This window comes from Salmo salar, chromosome ssa13, assembly GCF_905237065.1.
Source record: "Salmo salar chromosome ssa13, Ssal_v3.1, whole genome shotgun sequence".
Lineage (NCBI taxonomy): Eukaryota > Metazoa > Chordata > Actinopteri > Salmoniformes > Salmonidae > Salmo > Salmo salar.
The window spans coordinates 38,676,082-38,690,734 of NC_059454.1; the positions used below are offsets into that span (position 1 = coordinate 38,676,082).

A 14,653-nucleotide genomic window follows, 5' to 3' on the forward strand; every position below is an offset into this window, starting at 1 on the left:
CAAATGAGAAATGCTCACTCACAGAGATGTAAACAAATTTGTGCACAACTTTTGAGAGAAATAAGCTTTTTGTTTGTATGGAACATTTCTGGGCTCTTTTATTTCAGCTCATGAAACATTGGACCAACACTTTACATGTTATATTTTTGTTCAGTTTATATTGGCACCCTTGACAGATGGAATGGCTCATAGCAGCAGGAGCCTACAGTATATCCTATTTCTGAAGCGTGGGGCAGCTGGATGTACAAGTACACCACCTGGACAGGATGCTAGTCTATCGCAGGGCCAAGATAACTGCCCACAAATGCTTATTGTAGCCATCAATGAGCTTGCTGCACTTTTCTACTGCAAGCTTGGCCCTCTGTTGAGCTGCAAACTGCTCCAATTCTGCAAAGTTTGAGGGGTGACTTCAACCAACTGCTGCTTTCAATGTGATTCAGACCTGCACTCAACGTTGGCCACTACAGAACATACAGTATCGCCATTTCTTCTTGAACCATTCCTGGGTGTTTTAACGTGTTTGGGGTAATTGTCCTGCTGAAAGACGCATACTCTTCGGAGACCCAGTTGTTGGATACTAGGTTGAACATTGGAGTCCAAAACACCTTGATTTCATGATGTCTTGCACACGTTTAAGGGCCCCAGTACCAGAGGCAGCAACCCCACAGCATCATTGATCCTCCCACATGTTTGATGCAAGGGTGTTCTTTTCTTTGAATATTTCATTTGGAACCAAATAAAACATTCAAAGAATTGTAAACCTAAGTTTCAAAAAGGAAAATTGTTTGTGTAATGTTGAAAATCCAATAAAATGGTATGGGAGACCAAAATATTATTTCAATGTCAAGTGATTTTTGAAGAAATGTGGAATTATTGAATTTATATACTTGTCCACTATAGTTAGAGTGTCATTGTGATAACCGTTTACATTGTTGTCTGATCCCATCTCTGATTCTATATTCCACACCTTGATAGGAAAATTACCAAGAGACAGAAACAGTTTTGTAGGTCAATTCTAAGCCAACTCTTTTGTTACTCACAAATACACGGAGGACTGAGGAGTTGTACTATGAATATACTTGTTGCAAACCAGGCCTGAGTTCCTGAATGAACAAGCCTATTGACACAAATTGACAAAACAACATCTGACAGTTCCCTATAGCACTCATCACTGCTGTGACTGTAACGCAGATTAACCTCTCCATCCCTATACAGTATGTTATTAAGCCACTCGCTACTTGCTATCAGTCACTCTTCTGCTTGATGGTTGTGACCAAGGAGCAGTGGTGGAAAAAGTATTAAATTGTCATACTTGAGTAAAAGTAAATATATCTTAATAGAAAATGTCTCAAGTAAAAGTAAAAGTCGCCCAGTAAAGTACTACTTGAGTAAAAGTCTACAATTATCTTGTTTTTAAGTATGGTGGTGGAAAAAGTACTCAATTGTCATACTTGAGTAAAAGTAAAAAGTAAAAGTAAATGCTATACATCCAATTCCTTATATTAAGCACACAAGACCGGCACAATTATTTAAATTTTTCGGACAGCCAGGGGCACACTCGGACATCATTTACAAACATGGTATTTGTGTTTAATGAGTTCATCAGATCGGATTCAGTAGTGATGATGACAACGCGTTATATTGTTAGGTGCGTGAATTGGATCATAATTCTGTCTTGCCTGAGCATTCAAATTGTAACGAGTACTTTTTGGTGTCAGGGAAAATATATGGAGTAAAAAGTACATATTTGCTTAAGGAATATAGTGGAGTAAAAGTAGAAGTTGTCAAAATGTAAATAGTACGGTAAAGTACCAACCACAAAAAACGACTTAGTACTTTAAAGTATTTTTACTTAAGTACTTTACACCACTACCAAGGACTGTGATTTACTAATGGCTGTTGAGGTGGTCCAAGGGCAGACAGTGGCTCATGACTCTGCTTTATATACGGGCCTTTGTAGCACCCTGTTCCAATTATGCTCTTACGGTAAATTGGGTTTATTAAGGTCATGTTCATCTTTTCCTGAAAGGAAAAGTAGAGCGTGTCACATTACTGTGTATATCACACTATTTGCAATTCAACAGTATACGTTTGCAATATTTTCCACATATTCAGAAATGAAATAATCGACATTTTGAAGAAAGCATTATGCAGTACATTATGCAAAAGCATGTTCTTTCCTGGTTGCCAATGTGTTAGTGAGATCACATTATTATATAGATACATTGTGTGAAATGATATACAGTCATGACTCTGTATATAAAATTATTGTATTTTTCCAGAAGGATATGTTACAGAATAAAGGATATATAGAATACTGTATGCACATGTTAGGGTGTAATCAACTTTCTAAGATTTAATATAATTTGTCCTAATGTAGATCAAGATAAACACAAAACATTTCTGGATTACAGTATATGTAAGAAGGAATTAACAGAGTATTTATGTTTGACCTTTTTAGATTCCGGAACTGGAATTTAGTGAGCGCATGGTCCACTGATATCTATCTGGTACATAAACTTAAATAACAGACACCTGAGCTGGACTGTAAGGTAAATTCATCTCGATATCAAATATTGTTACAGGTCAGGGGTTAAAACAGTGAGGTCACCGTCAGACAGACAGGCAGGATTAGGGTAAATTCCACTGAAATTCCAGTTCATTTTCTTTACAAAAAGGAAAATTGGAATTTCAGTTTTACTTCTTGAATTGACTGAATTAATATGGTATTGACCCCAATTATCCATGACCCCAGGGATATGAAGATGGGGTAATGCCCTTGCACCGTGGAAAAACAGCTTTGGTCAGCACCCAGAGGATGAGCAGCAGAGAGAAGGAGGGAGGGAGGATGCTTGCTGTGTCAGACAGTGTCAGATGCAAATTAGCTGGCTGAGGGCCATTAGCTGGCTGAGGTCAGGAGGCCCACCAGGAGAAGGTGGCACTGGTGAGAGAGAAAGAGAGAGGGAGACAAAGAGAGAGAGAGAAATACAGAGAGAGAGGGTGCGTAAAATGGCACTATGAGCCCTGTCAATGCTCTGTGCTCCATTTTTAATGATACCCTAGCCAGGCCTGTTGGGAAGATGTACTGGGCCAAGCCTGAGGCAGTACACTGCTGCGGCTCAGTCAAACGGTAGTCAATCACTCCAGACAGTAGAGATCAATAAGAAAAGGCACAATAATGATGAAGAGCTGAGAAACCTCACTCTTCACTCTCTTTTTCATTAAGACATGAAGTCGACCCATTTCTCATACACATTGGTGGTACAGCCCATTTCTCATACACATTGGTGGTAGAGCCCATTTCTCATACACATTGGTAGTGCTTTGGCTGTAAAACGCTCACCAGGGGCGATCTTATGGTAAGACAGTGTATTGCATTTAGGCCCTAGACAAAACGCATAGCAGGTTGCTGCATTTATTCAGAATGTTTACACCTACACCAGTGTGTTGAACATTTTACAAAAACACATTTACTTGAAGAACAATGCAGATGCAAAGTTTGATATCAGAATGACGGCACAGACAGCACAAACCGTAATTTTGTTACACAACTTTGCAGCTGCGCTGTTCTTCAAGTAAATTGATTTTTGTAAAATGTTCCGTGGAAATTGTTAAAATTAGTCTTTGTGCATAGAATTGTATGATTTGTTTAACTTTGCAATCATTGATTTTATGTTTGGCATATATTTTAAAGTGAAAAATCTGAGTCTCAGCGTCACTCTGTTTCCGTGGAAATTGCCCCTTTGTCCCTGGGAAACTAGAGAAAAACATCTCCCCAGCCCAGCAGCAATCAGCAGCCTAACATTTCTTCCTTTCTAATCATTAGAAAAGACTGAAAAGGTCACAGTACAGGTTATGCCAGGGGGTGTAGGCTTTACATTGCTGCTGCTGCTTCAGTTACAGTGCATTCGGAAAGTATTCAGACCCCTTGACTTTTTCTACATTTTGTTACATTACAGCCTTATTCTAAAATTGATTCAATTCAATGTGTTCCTCATCACTCTACACACAATACACCATAATGACAAAGTGAAAACAGATTTTTTTTTAAACGTTTGCAAATGTTATACAAATAAAAAACAGAAATACCTTATAAGTATTCAGACCCTTTGTATGAGACTTGAAATTGTGCCCCAATTTCCATTGATCATCCGTGAGATGTTTCTCCAACTTGATTGGAGTCCACCTGTGGTAAATTCAATTGATTGGACATGATTTGGAAAGGCACATACCTGTCTATATAAGGTCCCACAGTTGACAGTGCATGTCAGAGCAAAAACCAAGCCATGAGGTTGAAGGAATTATCCGTAGTGCTCCGAGACAGGATTGTGTGGAGGAACAGATCTGGGAAAGGGTACCAAAACATTACGGCAGCATTGAAGGTCCCTAAGAACACAGTGGCATCCATCATTCCTAGATCTGGCCACCTGGCCAAACTGAGCAATCGGGGGAGAAGGGCCTTGGTTAGGGAGGTGACCAAGAACCTGATGGTCACTCTGACAGAGCTCCAGAGCTCCTCTGTGGAGATGGGAGAACCTTCCAGAAGGACAACCATGACTTCAGCACTCCACCAATCAGGCTTTTATGGTAGAGTGGCCAGATTGAAGACACTCCTCAGTAAAAGGCACATGACAGCCCGCTTGGAGTTTGCCAAAAGTAAGATTCTCTGGCCTGATAAAACCAAGTTTAAACTCTTTGGCCTGAATGCCAAGTGTCACGTCTGGAGGAAACCAGGCACCATCCCTATGGTGAAGCATGGTGGTGGCAGCATCATGCTGTGGGGATGTTTTTCAGCGGCAGGGACTGGGAGACTAGTCAGGATCTAGTCCTGAGCTACAGGCCTTCCCTGTAGCTCAGTTGGTAGAGCATGGGATTTGCAACGCATGGTGTTTGCAACGCCAGGGTTGTGGGTTCGATTCCCACGGGTGGCCAGCACAGGAAAAAAAAACTAAAAAAAAACGTATGAAATGTATGCATTCACTACTGTAAGTTGCGCTGGATAAGAGTGTCTGCTAAATGACTAAAATGTAAAAAATGAGGATCGAGGGAAAGATGAACAGAGCAAAGTACAGAGAGATCCTTGATGAAAACCTGCTCCAGAGTGCTCAGGACCTCAGACTGGAGCGAAGGTTCACCTTCCAACAGGACATCGACCCTAAGCACACAGCCAAGACAACACAGGAGTGGCTTCAGTCTCTGAAGGTCCTTAAGTCGCCCAGCTAGAGTCCAGTCTTGAACCTGATCGAACATCTCTGGACAGACCTGAAAATAACTGTGTAGTGACGCTCCACATCCAACCTGACAGAGCTTGAGAGGATCTGCAGAGAAAAATCTCCCCAAATACAGGTGTGCCAAGCTTGTAGCGTCATTCCCAAGAAGTCTCGAGGCTGTAATCGCTGTCAAAGGTACTTCAACAAAGTACTGAGTAAAGGGTCTGAGTACTTATGTAATTTTTTTAAATAAATGTGCAAACATTTCTATAAACCTGTTTTTGCTTTCATTATGGGATATTGTGTGTAGCTTGATAAAAAACAACAACAACAATTTAATTCATTTTAGAATAAGGCTGTAATGTAAACAAAATGTGGAAAAAGTCAAAGGGTCTGAATACTTTCCGAATGCACTGTATATATTGTTTCAGGACGACAGGGTGGCCATGGAAACGGACATCGGAACTAAGAAACCTGAGAATACTGTTGAGTTCCGAGATCCATTCACCTTAAGATTGGATTAGTGTAGCACAGGTCAAGGTGAACGTCTCTGTCCGGCCTCTCCTTTGTTTCAACATGGACCTGCCTTCAGTTTTACTATGTATACTTCTGGAAGTCCTTGCTGTGCGCTGTAAGCAAATGTTTCATTTTCTATTTTCTGGTTAATTTACTGTTGTAGTACGTGGCTGCGCTTGGATGACTAGTCCGTTGAATGCTGATTTTATGATTGAATGTGAAAAGACGAAGGTAAAAAAAAGTAGAAAGGATTATAGTAGAATTTGCTCATTGTTAGTCATAATATCATAAGCTTTAACAGTTTTTCTATGTTCTGTATTTATTTTTTCTGATGTCATATACCCCTTGGGACTATCTTTTTGACAATTATTTGTCACTGTCATTTTTATCTAGAGAGGATTATTGCTACAGTTGATTTGTTTGTAATTAGGAATCCTAATTTAGAAATGAAATCACTTTGACAGTTATGGCTGAGGTCCAAAGTGGGAAGAGTCATTTATCGCAAATGTCAGGCTCACTCTCATCTGAAAAGCCAAGTTAGGATGTCGGACTTATTTGTCTGACCAAACAATTATTGACAAGCTACGTTTTCACCCAAACACTCCCGAGGTGATTTTCTTCTAATACTATTTTTAGCTTCTTTAACAGATGCTCAATAATGCATTTTTACTCTAGCAATTTTTTTCACATATCAATTACAGGAAAGAGGCATTGTATGTATCCAAGTTCCAAAGTGCATTTCAGTTATACCTTTGGATTGAAAAACTATGGAAGCAACGCATGTTTATTAAACCATGGAACTTCAAGGTAGTTTCAGATTAGTGTCTTCAAACACATGCTCTCTGTGCCTTATAGTTCTTGTTCATTATGTGTTGGTTCCCTAGGTCTTAGTTCCATAGACTTACATATATCATTAACGTGCTAGTTCTCATACTATGTTCTCATACTGTGGTAGACAGGACATAGTCATCATCCATTTCAAGCACATACTGTACCTGAATAAGGGTGCAGTCTATGCAGCTTGGCATTTACTGAGATGACTCCTGTACTGGAGGCAGCTCTGCGGAGTGTTCACTAGCTGGCAGAGCCACAAAGTCATAAAATCTGGTTTTAAACCTAACCTTAACACTAACCTTAACCACACTGCTATTCCTAATGCCTAACCCTAACCTTAAATGATGACCAAAAAGCACATTTTTGTTTCCATGAATTTTGACAATATAGCCAATTCTGACTTTGCAGCTCACCCATTACACTTATATTTGACGTTTTAATAATTTATTAGACGCTCTTCTCCAGAGCATTCATCTTAAGATAGCTAGATGGGACAACCACATACCATGTGGCAGAAACCACTCAGTTCTGCCTCCAGGGCAAGACTCATGACAATGAACGTTAACCAGTGGAGTCTATTCTGTGCTGGGTCATATTGTATAGGGTTACCTTTCCTGCTGCTTCTTACACGGAACTGTCTAATTATAGCATGGGACAGGATCAATATCCAGGAACCAAATGGAGCATTGGCTTTCATCCCATAGAGAGATCTCAGTTCCTGTCTGGTCTCTACCCACTGGGCACAGACGTCATTTCAACATCTAGTTTTGATTTATATTTGGTTGAGTTGCCAACTAATGTGAATTCAACGTGAAATCAACAAAAAATGTCACCATGTCATTGGATTTAGGTTGAAACTCCCTTACATTGAAGACTTTTGCAAATCCAATCAGTTTTCGACGTTGATTCAACGTCACCACGTTGATTTCTTTAGTTGAAATGATGTGGAAACAATGTTGTTTCAACCAGTTTTTTGCCCAGTGGGTGGTGCTCAAACCTGGGTTTTCTGTGTGTTAACATTATTAAATGCATACTGTACCTAGACTGTGTCCTAGACAATTTCCCCTCCTAGGACAATACAAAAAGACAAAAAGGTGGCAAGTATGATGCAGATAAACTTTAGTTAAGGTAGTACATGGACCTTAGTTCCCTCAGGAAAAATAACGTTTATTGTATCCTATCCTATCTTATCCTCTCCTATACATGATGAGTAAACAGACAACAGTAAAATGAGGGATGTTACTCTGAAACAGTCTTCGCAAGATGCTTTATATGTATAGATATTCACAGAAACAGCACAAGCAAAACAAAGCATGTCATGGAAAATAAGATCCAATCCAGGTCAAATTCAATATTGTCCCCCAAAACATGTTACCAACATGAGAGGCGACACTCTATAATGGCCACAGTGAAACGTGATTGATATTGACTCTGATTCTGTGCACGCCTGAGATTGGATTTTATTGATCTGTACAGCATCTGTGCCATAAAACCCTATGATGTTGTCTTTATGAGGTGTGTGCTGCCACAGTAACTGTTACAACCGTATGTGATTGTGTTGTGTACTATATGCTTATGTTTTTTTATTTTTATATCACAGGCCAGGAGCTGATACAAGGGCGTATAGTGGGAGGATATGCCCCTGCACCCCATTCCATCAAATACCTTGTATCAATACAGTCAACTAGAGGACAACACTTTTGTGGAGGATCCTTGATAAATAAATACTGGGTGCTCACAGCAGCACATTGTACTATAGGGTAAGTTCATTTTCATGTCCTTGTTTTGTCATTATTTGACCCCCCCCCCTACTTTCTGTAATAGTAAGCTTTACATATGCATACAGTATGTATGTCACAAGTGCAAACCTGATCTAACCAGACTAAATTAACCAGGTCAGATATGATATAGTATACAGCATTACTCATTCTATAACTTAGTATTGATGGGAAATTATGTAGCTACGGTGGCCTCAAAAGTACAGTATTCAGGAACTGGGAAACAATATAATAGACTCATTGACACAGGGCAGCTCGACTTGACATCCATAAGAGTGTGTTTGTGGGTGTGTGTAAGTCAAGTCCATTAGCAGGTCCATGGACAGGTATCAGATTGTCCCAGCTGAAACGTATCAAGGCTGAGAGCAAGTGCCTGAAAGCGATACAGGCACGAAGCTCACAATGAGTGGTTTTGTGCCGTGATTCTGTGGCACAGCAATCTGACTCAAGCATCCCAGGGCCCAGAGGCTAATCGACGTACTTACATACTGTACTGTACTGACACCAAAACACAGAAGCTTTTGTTCGGGAAAGTGAATTTACACATTAACCCAAAAGGCAAGATTTATGTCTGTACATTTTTATGCATATTACATTTTTTTAAGAATAGAATCTAGGACAGATATTGTGATGCAAGCTATTACGGCTGAGCGACCTTTGCGACACTTTTTTGGGGTAACACGTTACTGTGGGTGTCGTTATGCATGCATTCATTAAGGCTTTATAACAGCTATATAACACATTTTAATATTTGTCATAAGCTGTCATAAGTACTTTTAAATAGTTATGAGTCACAGTATGAGATGTTCTAAAACCGGTTATAATGGGTGTTAAAAATGACCGTTCGTCCTGTTGTCATATGCTCTGTCAACTGCTAATAAAAACTGCTATTACATCGTCTGCATGACAACTCATGCTACATAAGAGTCAAGATACCAGATTTTGTAACAGGGTGTTATGTAATTTACCAACCAGTATTACATTGAACGTAATGATGGGCGTCATAACCATGTCATATGGTGTGCACGGACAAGTACATTTTCATAAATTTTTAGATGTTATAAAACAGTTATGAGTGTGCTAATACACACAGGATGAGTTGAGAATATCACAAGTCTTGACAATTCAAAGGATCTCCAAGAGAAATGTGCAAATGGGAGCACAGATGTACTTAATACCAACAGCTTGCCAAAAAAACATTAAAATGTTGAAACTAAATGGATAACAAAACCAACTTTGCATGGGACACAACAGGATTTGTGACAGCTGTGAAAAAGGAATATTTGCAAGCTACAGTAACAATGACTGCTATATTATGAAAAAATGGCTTGTTAATCAGGTAATTGAGTAGTTAGTTTATGTTGCAATAGAGAGAAATAATAAGGGTGTCTTTTTGTAGGCACTAATGGAGGCTAACTCCGCTATGGCTCGTTGGGAAAAGATTATGGGGAAATTAATCGTTTTTTTGTAAGGTTTTGGATAAATGCTGAAAATAAGGTCTGTGTTAAACTAACTGTCAGAGAAATGGAACTACAACTAGCTAAAACTAAATCAAATTATTTTTGACGTATATCCCAAAACCCCATTATTTTCTCCATTAATTTCCCCCACAGGAATGGCTAATGAACCAGAGGTAGAAAATGCTAACTCATTTAGTTTTTTTAGGACTACAAGCTGGTGAGCTTTATTGCAGCATTTCGCTGACCCACCGACGGCTAGCTATCTAGCAATCTGCTAGCGCTAGCTAGCTAACTTTACTAGCTACAGGTGGAGTTAAAAAACTCTGTAGCACATTACACATTAACATTCTCTTTCAGTTTAAACACAATTACCTTTTCATGTTAATACACATTATTTAACTCAAGCAAAGTAACATTATTGTTAACCATGTTATTTTCTGTAGCTAGTGCCACATGAGCCAATATCTCTTCTCCTATCTTATTTCCCACCTTTCTTCTGATTTCAGCAATATGATTCGCTGGCACGAGAGCTCTCAATAACATTTCATTGGATCTCCAAACTGTCCATGAAATTTCAGCTATGTGATTCGCTGACACAAAGCAGATCCAATGAAAAGTTATTAAGAGCCCTTCGGTCAGATAATCATATCGATGAAATCGGAAGAAGGGTCAAAAGAAGGGTTCCTACTTATTTGAATTTAATGAGTTAGCCACCATGCTAGAGTGGCTAATGCCTAGGAATGCTAAATGTTGCATATCACGTTCAGCCAATCACGCTGCAGCAGTCTGTTGTTTACCCCTGGCTGAATGCGGAGCGCAACATTAGCTACTCCAGCATGGTGATGGAAAATGGTGTTTCAAAAAGAAAGTATGCATATTTTCATCATTTTCTTCCCGCCTTCTTGCCATTAAATTGAGTTAAGGAGGAAATTGACGCCTTTGCAGCCTGAATGGACATGAACAGTCATTTTTAACACATCACATACTGTGACTCTTAAATTGCACCCAGAATAATTTATAAGGATAATTTAGTTGCTTATGGTAGCCTGCAGTTCCCAGGTTGGCCTTAAATTTGAGTTACCAAATGAGAGGGGGCAGCACTGAGCTAGACTGCAACGTTACTTCCTGGAGTAGCTCAAACTGTGCATATTACGTCTCCCTGAGACACAATCCATTTGGCTTCAATGCGCTATTGAGTCTTCACATGGGATTAAATGGTGTCACGTGATTTATGGCTTTGTCCATTCATATATATAGTCATTGGCAAAGTGTTACCCTAATTAGTTAAAAACTATGTTGGTTGAGCTACAGTTATGCTCCGGTGGAATGAAAAATACTGCTGAACAGTAATTTCCTCCAGTTTGTCAACACATATGATAAGGCCTACTGTGTATATCCATGGTTGGCTCTGCATTAACTTGGAAGTAAATACAAATATGTCTCTTTCCTTTACAGGGTGGAACAAATTATGATAGTAGCAGGAGACTATTCAGTAAGCATGTATGAAGGGACAGAACAGTTCTTCATACCCCAGCTCTTAATACCCCACCCCCAGTACAACAAGATTACAAACAACGCAGACATTATGCTTATCAAGGTAAAAGAGAGGAAGAAATACTAGTAATATCTGTAGTATCTAGGTAGGTAGTATACTATACCAATTGTACCACCCTTTGCCTTGATGACAGCTTTGCACACACTTGGCATTCTCTCAACCAGGAATGGAATGCTTTTCCAACAGTCTTGAAGGAGTTCCCACATATGCAGAGCACTTGTTGGCTGCTTTTCCTTCACTCTGCGGTCCAACTCATCCCAAACCATCTCAATTGCGTTAAGGTCGACTAATTGTAGAGGCCAGGTCATCTGATGCAGCACTCCATCACTCTCCTTCTTGGTCAAATAACCCTTACACAGCCTGGAGGTGTGTTGGGTCATTGTCCTGTTGAAAAACAAATGATAGTTCCACTAAGCACAAACCAGATGGGATGGCGTATCACTGCAGAATGCTGTGGTAGCCTTGCTGGTTAAGTGTGACTTGAATTCTAAATCAATCATTGACAGTGTAACCAGCAAAGCACCCCCACACCATCACACCTCCTCCTCCATGCTTCACGGTGGGAACCACAAATGCGGAGATCATCTGTTCACCTACTCCGCATCTCTCAAACACACAATGGTTGGAACCAAAAATCTCAAATGTGGACTCATTATACCAAAGGACAGATTTCCACCGGTTTAATGTCCATTGATCATGTTTCTTGGCCCAATCAAGTCTCTTCTTCTTATTTGTGTCCTTTAGTAGTGGTTTCTTTGCAGCAATTCGACCATGAAGGCCTAATTCACGCAGTATCCTCTGAACAGTTGATGTTGAGATGTGTCTGTTACTTGAACTCTGTGAAGCATTTATTTGGGCTGGTAACGCTAATGAACTTATCCTCCAGCAGAGGTAACTCTGGGTCTTCCTTTCCTGTGGTGGTCCTCCTGTGAGCCAGTTTCATCATAGAACTTGATGGTTTTTGCAACTGCACTTGAAGAAACTTTCAAAGTTCTTGAAATGTTCTGGATTGACTGACCTTCATGTCTTTTAATTAAGGTAATGATGGACTGTCATTTCTCTTTGGTTATTTGAGCTGTTCTTGGCATATTATGGATTTGGTCTTTTACCAAATAGGTCTATCTTCTGTATACCACCCCTACCTTGTCACAAGACAACTGATTGACTCAAATGCATTAAGAAGGAAAGAAATTCCACAAATGAACTTTTAACAAGGCACACCTTGTTAATTGAAATGTATTCCAGGTTACTACCTCATGAAACTGGTTGAGAGAATGCCAAGAGTGTGCAAAGCTTCCATCTTGGCAAAGGGTGGCTATTTGAAGAATCTAAAATATATTTTGATTTGTTTAACACTTTTTTGGTTACTATATGATTCCATATGTGTTATTTCATAGTTTTGATGTCTTCACTATTATTCTACAATGTAGAAAATATTAAAAACAAAGAAAAACCCTTGAATGAGTAGGTGTGTCCAAACATTTGACTGGTACTGTACTTTTTCACTCAAGGCTTAGTTAAATGTCATCATTAGGTGTTTTATTACTCTTTGAAGGCCTTGGTAAAGGACAGAATTTTTTTTCTTCAAACCTAACCTGACCCACATTTCCTGTATCTGTCTCCATCTCTTTTCAGCTGAAAGCTCCAGTGTACCTGAATAGCTATGTGTCCATCGCTCCACTGCCCCGCCAGAGTGCCTCGGTGGCAGAGGGGCAATTATGCAGGGTGTCAGGCTGGGGGTTCACCAGCTCTAGTGGGGGACAGATACCCTCCTCCCTGCGCACAGTCAAACTTCCCATCGTCTCCACAGCCAAATGCAACAGCAGTGAGTCTTTCAATGGGAACATCACATCCACCATGATCTGTGCAGGCTACAGCGCTGGCAGAAAGGACGCGTGTAAGGTAGGACCCACGCTATAGTCACTAGGATAGGGTTTTACGATTTCTAATGCTATGGGTCGGATTATACCTAATACTAGACTAAAAAGCATGTTTAATACATATTTTCCATTGAGCATGGCTGTTAGTCGAGGGAGTAGGTTTAAGCTTGGTCCGTCAAACATGCCTTAAATCTTTAGGATATCTCGAAAAATCGAATTTGGCATCCAAATATTGATTGCCATTGCACACGGTATCAAGGATTTTGTGTCTCTAAACTCCAGGCTTTTGTCTGTCTGTTGTTTCAGGGAGATTCTGGGGGCCCACTGGTGTGTGAAGGTCGGATCTATGGTGTGGTTTCCTGGGGGATGGGCTGTGCCGATGCCAAGTATCCAGGAGTCTACACTGCTGTGTCAAAGTATCGCAGGTGGATAGACCGGACCATATTCAGCTACAACGGACGCTGCAGCAAGTATTAGAATCAAGTGTTTCTGTCTGAAACACTACCCTTATCTTGAACTTGAAACATTTCAGAGAGCTTGATGTGAAACACGTCAAATTTGGGGATAAAAAGTCTCCCAGTTTCATGTAGCTTTTCATTACTTTTATTTGTGTATATTGATTAGATTTATAAAAAATTGATAGAAACAGATAATTGACCATTCCCAACATGTTCTTGCAGTACAGTATGTTGCTACTTTTAGTCCCCTAGCAATGCTATTCCACAAAGCAACATGAAGAACAACTGATAAAATATAAATAATTTCAACAATAAAACATTTATTTAACCAGAGATGTAATGCCATGTTAACATGGTTAAGTTTATATGAAGACCAGTGTTATCAACCAGATAAGCATAAACTTGAATTAAGCAACTTCAAGTCTGAGAGGTGAGTGCATGTATATTTAGACTACATAGAATAGATCAATAATTGTGAAATTGTAAGTGTGTTATAAAAAACTGAAGTGAACTGTATGTTTTCCTTGTTTTATATAATACATAACTACCAATTCAAGGTGGACTGGTTTTATTTTCACAATTTGTATTACAAGGGTGTCATCCAGATTTAATTGAGGAATCAAATTCTGGACAGTCATATTTACAAAAAACATTGTGGAGTAGAACTGTTATCAACTTCCAAAGTTGCCGAACAAATATCCCAGCTGTACCCATAATTGTATTTATTTATTTAACCCTTATTTTACCAGGTAAGTTGACAGAGAACACATTCTCATTTAGCAACAAACTGGGTAATAGTTACAGGGGAGAGGAATGAGCCAATTAGAAGCTGGGGTTGATTAGGTGGCCATGATGATATGAGGGCCAGTGTCACGTCCTGACCATGGTAAGCTGTTATTTTCTATGGTAGAGTAGGTCAGGGCGTGACAGGGGGGTTTATTCTATGTGTTCTGTTTCTATGT

General features: G+C 39.6%; 1 protein-coding gene across 1 annotated transcript; it reads left to right on the plus strand.

Moving 5' to 3' along the window:
- Window positions 1-7,959: 7,959 nt before the first annotated feature.
- LOC106567328 (trypsin) lies at window positions 7,960-14,213 on the plus strand. Its single transcript, XM_045692754.1, has 5 exons — window positions 7,960-7,975; window positions 8,161-8,320; window positions 11,254-11,395; window positions 12,989-13,255; window positions 13,540-14,213. The coding sequence occupies exons 1-5, from the start codon at window positions 7,960-7,962 to the stop codon at window positions 13,708-13,710; spliced, it is 756 nt and encodes a 251-aa protein (XP_045548710.1). The 3' UTR covers window positions 13,711-14,213.
- Window positions 14,214-14,653: the final 440 nt, after the last annotated feature.